The 7045-nt window shown below is 40.9% G+C and overlaps 1 protein-coding gene across 1 annotated transcript in view; it reads left to right on the top strand.

The window, feature by feature from the left end:
* The window catches only part of LOC108788566 (E1A-binding protein p400-like), a 103316-nt gene that overhangs the window by 71435 nt on the left and 24836 nt on the right, over positions 1 to 7045 (top strand). The window contains exons 32-37 of the mRNA XM_018558358.1: positions 1382 to 1525; positions 1613 to 1759; positions 4852 to 4935; positions 5127 to 5258; positions 5470 to 5514; positions 5634 to 5787. Of these exons, the coding sequence (XP_018413860.1) occupies positions 1382 to 1525; positions 1613 to 1759; positions 4852 to 4935; positions 5127 to 5258; positions 5470 to 5514; positions 5634 to 5787 (706 nt within the window). The remainder of the gene's footprint in view (positions 1 to 1381; positions 1526 to 1612; positions 1760 to 4851; positions 4936 to 5126; positions 5259 to 5469; positions 5515 to 5633; positions 5788 to 7045) is intronic.

The following is a 7045-nucleotide window of genomic DNA, read 5'->3' as shown; positions in this document are numbered from 1 at the left end:
CAAATAACAAGCCCCCGTGTGATAGCATTTGAAGGTGACAGGTACTCTTTATTGAACCTGTCACCCCCAATACAGGAGGACTAGCACAGTACTGTGCTCGTTCTCCTGTGATAGGAAGGCTGCAAGTGCAGCATTCCTGTGTCAGTGCTCACACAGCTCCCCGCCCTCCAACCTGATCTAATTTGCCGTGATCCCGGGTCCCCCAGAAGAGAGGGGGACCCCAAAGACCATGGCGGGGATAGCTGGTGGGCGGTGACTGAGACAGTGGCCAGGGAGAGATGCAGCAGGCGAGGAGAGAGTCGGTGTTCGGGGAGGGGGAGTGACAATTAGGCTGCTTACAAGTGACCTTGAACGGCTGTACAGCCACCCAAGATCACTTGTACAAAACGGCTCCCCCTCTACAATTAGCCCTGCTGCTTGCCCAAAGCAGGGCTAGATGTAAGAGAAACTACCCGCTCGTCACCCAAAACTGCATGTCCCGGGCGTCAGGCGATGGGAATTCCACACCCCTGCTATTCTTTTCTGACAGTGGTGGGTGTGCTGCTGTCAGAATACCCGAACAGTGACTGCAGCTGTTCGAGCGAGAAGTTTTGGCCCAGCTCCTTTGACTACAGTTGATAATTAAAAATCGGCTTTGGTCAAATGAAAGGATAACGAAGGGGCCAAACACTGCCCAAATTTCAACAAAGTCAGCAGGACAAAATTCTAGCAGTGCATGGCCAGCTTAAAGTGACATTAAACCCTCAGATTTTTTAACATAAACCAATACTGTAATGTGTGCCTTACTGTAATCCATGGTTGTTTGTTTCCCTTCTCTTTGCTGCTCTTCCTTTTAAATCCTCATGTCTTCTCATGCTTGGGGAGAACTTCCCTTTTCAGCTCAGGGCCTCGTCCTGTAGTGCTGGCTCAGGTTACAAGCCTATACAAACCTATACACAGACACCGTGTATCCATTCCTGAGACAAGGCAGTCTGCTGCAAAACAGAAGTTCTGCCCAGCATGAGAACAGATACAGATTTAAAAGGAAGAGCAGCAAAGAGAAGGGAAACAACCATGGATTACAGTAAGGCACACATTACACTATTGTTTTACGTTAAAAAATCTGAGGGTTTAATGTCACTTTAAGTCTGCAGAGGTTTGATTATGCATATTGATATCATAGCTGCCACCCAGCCGAAATCTAAATTAGCAGGATCAGGTAACAGTCGTCTAATGTCTATGCTTGTATTTGTGATATGCACATAAAAAGGGGGGTATTTTTGTACCCCAAAAAGAACATCTGCATTCCATCCGTTAGGAGTTCTTGTCCAAATGCATTTTACATTTAACTATTTACTGCGACATAGGCCAGTGATTGCAAATCACATTTTCTTTTGTTTAGCAAACAATTCATGAACTGTTTGAGCTTTACTCTCCACTGGAAGACTCAGGATTTGGCGTAAAAGCAGAAGAATTTGTAATGCTTTCTCAAGACCCACCTCCAGCAGAGACAATAGCTACAAAGTTTGCCAAGCCATTCATTGAGGTATGGTGTAACCGCAAAACTGCTTTTGTCCTTTATAGTGAATGTTGCCAGTTTTATGAATGTTTATTTCACTTTTGAAATATAAAGGCTTTGAAGAGCATTGAACATGGAGGGGAAGTGGACATGGAAATATCAGAATCAAAGACAAAGGGAGATAATATAATCACTGCATCAGATGGTTGTTACAATAAGGAGACCTCAGAGCTGACCGAGCTGGCTGCAGTAGTGGAGCAGGTAAAGGTATCTTTTTATAAAGTATGAATGGCGATGTCTCTGATTTACAGTCATATTCAATACATTGTTCTTTATAAAGATGCAAAAAGAATACTGAAGTAATATGTAGATATGTCATGAACTTTAAACACACACTTGGAAGAATGCACATTGTAATAAATTCAATAGCTTAAATGATATATAGCATATTTATTCAGTTATATAAAAGTGGTATACAGTGTTATATTATTAATGTAGTGAAATACCAGTTGATAGAAATGCCAAAAATAGCAATAGGTGGAATAGACCGCAAATTAAAATAGATATTAAGCAATATGTATCATAAACAGCTGCCATCATTTTCACTATTTTCATCTTGTGTTACATGTCAATGCTGCTGATTTTCTGCAGCATCTTTGTGGTAATTCCCTGCCTTTATATGCATGTAGTCCAGCATCCCAGCAATAGTTGCATGGTATTTCTCTGGTCAGGTTTCCTGAAGGTGACAACAGTGACCCATGCCTGCGTAATGCATGTTCAAACAGCTACTTTTAGTCTCCATCGGAAGCCCATATGACAGGCAGGACTGAATTAAGAGTATCATGGGCCTGGTGCTGAGGATTTTGGTTGGACTGTTTAGGGAAATACATAAAAAAACAAAAACATTTTAATTACAATTAAAGTGCATTAACAAAACATTGGATATCTAAAACACACAGAATAAACAGGTTGAACCCCAAATTTCCTTAACGAGGCAAACTGGTAGATTAGAATTAAACTACACATTCACTTTTCATGCTTTTTTGCCTGCAAATTCGTCAAGTGTAGAATTAAACAATTACACTGCATGTCCATTTTATATATAATATATAGAAAACATTATGTGACACGGAACGTTCTGCGACATCTGTTGTGACTGCTGATGGGTTGAAGGTGGCAAAAATCCTGTGTAATAAAATTAGTTAGGAGGACTTACACTTAGCGCCAATGTAACGGAGGTATTCTCACTGACCAGCTATGTAATGGAGGTATTCTCACTGACCAGCAATGTAACGGAGGTATTCACACTGACCAGCAATGTAACGGAGGTATTCACACTGACCAGCGATGTAACAGACATATTAACACTAACCACCAATGTAACAGATATATTCACACTAACCAGGATGGTAATGGAGGCTTCACACTGACCATTAATGTAACAGAGATATTCACACTGACCATAAATGCAAAGGATGTATTCACACTGACCCTGAATGTAACAGAGGTGTTCACAATGACCACCAATGTAACAGAAAAATTCACACTTACCAGCAATGTAACAGCGATATTCACACTGATGACCAATGTAATGGAGGTATACTTACTGAGCACCAATGTAACAGAGGTAACCAAACTGACCAGGAATGTAACGGAGGTATTTTCACTAACCAGCAATATAACAACGGTATTCTCACTGACCAGCAATGCAACAGTGGTATTCTCACTGTGCAGATAAATGCGCACACTCAGCTGAACCCAACCTGCCTGTTTATAGCACATTATTTGATTAGCTAAATCTAGGGATGCACATATACTTTTCGAGAACCAGTGCCGATACTTGGCATTTTCATGAGAACTACCAGGGTTGCAGCGGTTGCAGCTGGGACCTGGCTCTGGCACTCCACCACTGTCCTGAAATCATTAGTCGATATTGTTTTAGAAAAACTGTCACATGACAATAAACAAAAATGTATCGGTACTAGTACTTGTACCTACTCGGCAAGTACCAGTACTCGTACTCGCAAAACTGGTATCTGTGCATCAATTTATTTATATTTATAAAAACAAAATCGTACATTAAAACAGAGATGTACAAATCCCAGGAGCTCCGTGTGCTCCTTACAAATGACAGCTGCCTCCTAATTTTTGAATTTTTCTCTAGTGTAGTCTTGGAGCTCATAAGTATCGGTACATGTACTCGTACTTGTACCGAGTACTGTACTTGGTATCTGTGCAACCTTAGAAAATCCATCCCCACCTATTATTACCCCAAATCCTCCAGTAAGGAGACTACCTGTGACCCTCATTACCCCTCTCCCCCACATACCCTTTACTCCCACATCTCCCCTCTGGTCCCACTCTCCCCTATATCCCCTCTGCTCCCACATCTCCCCTCTGCTCCCACTGTGCCCCATATCCCCTCTGGTCCCACTCTCCCCTCTGGTCCCACTCTCCCCCACATCCCCTCTACTCCCACATCTCCCCTCTGCTCCCACTCACTCCCACATCCCAACTGCTCCCACTCTCCCTGACATTCCCACTCTCCCCCTCATCACCCCTCTGCTCCCACTGTCCCCCTCATCACCCCTCTGCTCCCACTGTCCCCATCATCACCCCTCTGCTCCCACTTTCTCCCTCATCATGCCTCTGCTGTGTCTGCATACAATCGTCCCTCTTGTGTATCTCACCTTCTGGATGGCAACCGGAATGATCTCCCCCTTCTCCCACTGCCACAGGACACATATATCATAATTTGCATATAAAATGACAATGTAATTTACATATCAATGAGCCACAATTCATTCATAAGTAAATATGACGATCTATTCATATGTAAATCTAACGGGCGAGCCTATTTTCAGTGGTGAGCCTGGAGCTGGTGCTCCAAACGCCCCTATGTTAATCCGGCCCTGATGACAGGGTGACAATGCAGAAACACAATTAGAGGTTCAGGCAGTATCACCGGGTGTTACTTTATTAAAAGCTGCATAGTTAATATTATTTTAAAAATTAAATGAACTTGCTAACAATTATATGAGATTTTAGTGATACAGTTTACATATTCTTTGAGGTTGGAATTCTACAAGTGGACAAGCTTAGGGTTTACATCTATTTATTTAAATAAAACAAACAACTAGAGCAGCAATGCACTTTGCCCTGGAAAGCTGTGTTTACTTTTATGTGTGGATAAATCACTTAGATAAAAGATGTCAGTACACACAGGATCTCTTTAAAGATGTTTAGTGTTTCATTGGCCATCTATATTTCGGTTACACATATGTAACTGTTATCACCTTATTTGTTCTGTATGTTAAAACCAGTGACTACTATTGTTTTCCCTTAATTTTTAGCTTACCCCCATTGAAAAGTATGCTTTGAACTACCTGGAGGAATTCTACACATCTGGATCTGCAGAGAATCCAGAAAGCACAGAGGTTAGACTTTTCTCATGTCACAATTGGTCTTTAATGAAGACTACATTTTTACAAAGAACATGTTCAGTATTGTTATTACTTTGCTGTCTTTAGTAGTTGGAGCTTACACATTAACTAGAAATACATTTCAATAAATACAAAAGAATATTCCTCTGTCTTTTCCTGTGACATGTTATACTTGTGATCTTCAGGAATGGAAAATTACAAAAAAGAAGTGGGAGGCTCAGCTACTAAAGGAGAACAAGGAGCGGGAAGGGAAAATGGCTTGGGAAGAAGCAGAGGAAGAACTTCTTACCTACACAAGAGAAGATGCTTATAATAAGGTAAGAGAACATATATCCAAACATTGTTCTATCATATACATTCTGTCTGCAGTTATTATTACTGTCAGGGCTTGTGTAGTCCTACTTAACAGACACACATTGTAGTAATCATTGTCAAACAATCATTTTGGTGGCCGGTATAACAAATGCACATTACGGCTTCTTTCTGACTAGCATGTGATGAATATATGTACTTTTATACCTCCAACAGGAATTTATCTATAATGGTCCAGATGGGCAGACAGAAGTAATGCCGGTAAGTACCAGTCTTTGTGTCTGATCCCATGCATGAATTTAGGCAAATACTAGCAAAGTGTTAATTGCAGGAACTACATTACCTGTTGAATAAATGAATTTTTTTTGTTTGTTATCTAGATCTGGACTCCACCAACACCCCCACAGGATGAGAATGACATTTACATAGACTCAGTTATGTGTCTGATGTACGATACCAACCCCATTCCAGAGTCTAAACTGCCCCCTGTCTATGTGAGGAAGGAGCACAAGAGACACAAGGCAGATCCTGCAGGTAAGTTGTGTGAAAGCAGTTTAGAAAAAAACAAAACAAAAACATATTAGTTTGATCATATTTCCTTTCTATACACTGCACTTTTTACATTGATCCTTCATTGGTCTTATTCAGTAGGAAATAGCTGCTGCATTTGTTTTCCGCCTAGGGAAACTCTGCTTTAGTGTTCTCTGTGCTGAAAACCTGACAAAATATATGTCTTTGAACTGCCTGGCTTCATGCACTGCCCACTTAAGCTGAGTATACACGGTCATATTGTTTTTGTTCAGCCTCGCAGACTGAAAGAAAAAATATGACAAATTTCTCCTTCCATGCTGAACAGTGTGGATGAACCAATCTCCCTCTGTGTTCTTTGTATTGTACAGCAAGGGTCTATGTGAGGACACCTGAACAGTGCTTGCAGATAATGGACTGCAAGCACTGTTCGGCTGATGGTTTTGCAGCATGTTCCTTTAGGAAAAGTCGACCTAATGATTGACTTGTGTCAAGGGGATAGTGTCAAAAACAGTGTAAATTTCAATCAATTTCTGCCAAGAATGTGTGAGGCCCTGCTTTAGATGATGGGGAAATATGTGTGAGGACAGAAAGTTGATAGACCATCAACTGTCAGACACCAGGTGACCTCTGACTGTGTTATTGCCTCAGCAACAGCAGTTCCCATATTTCTCTTTTTAACCACCTAACCTTAACGTATCCCTTGACCTAATCCCACACACTGGTTGTATCCCTAACAGACCATTTGTCTGCATATCATTGCTTATTCTATTGCCCTGTTGAATAAGTCCAAAGTTGTGGTAAAAAACTGAAGTGCGACATAAATATAGAGACCAGAAATAACTGGTCAAGAGGCGGGGAAGAGGTTCTCGCACAATATATTGATACTGTAGCAGTTTGGAAAAGAGGTTGGTTAGGAAAGCCTCTTGTACAGAGGAGGGAATCTCCAGTTGTCTACCGTTACTGTAGTTAAGCTGTGTACCAGTGACAGCAAAGCTACATAATATGGAATATTATCCATTAGAAATGGCAGCTGATTGGGATTTTTTGCTAATGTAGTTCTTGTTATTTAAAAAATGTTAGGATCTCTGAAGAAGTTGCCCTTATTGTATGGGTGCCACCACCTCTGAAATGTTCATTCATTTTGTATTTTGTCTTTATTTTAAAGTGACAACGCTTAGTTAAATCTTAAGAATGAATTCAAGTAGCTTAACTATTAACAAAAATGTATCTTATTTGTGTATCACTCGGCTGTAGATCCTTA

Source organism: Nanorana parkeri, unplaced genomic scaffold, assembly GCF_000935625.1.
Source record: "Nanorana parkeri isolate BGI_ZX_2015 unplaced genomic scaffold, ASM93562v1 scaffold334, whole genome shotgun sequence".
In the NCBI taxonomy this organism is placed as follows: domain Eukaryota; kingdom Metazoa; phylum Chordata; class Amphibia; order Anura; family Dicroglossidae; genus Nanorana; species Nanorana parkeri.
Note: the sequence above shows the minus strand (reverse complement) of the source record. Positions and strands in the feature narration are given on the sequence as shown.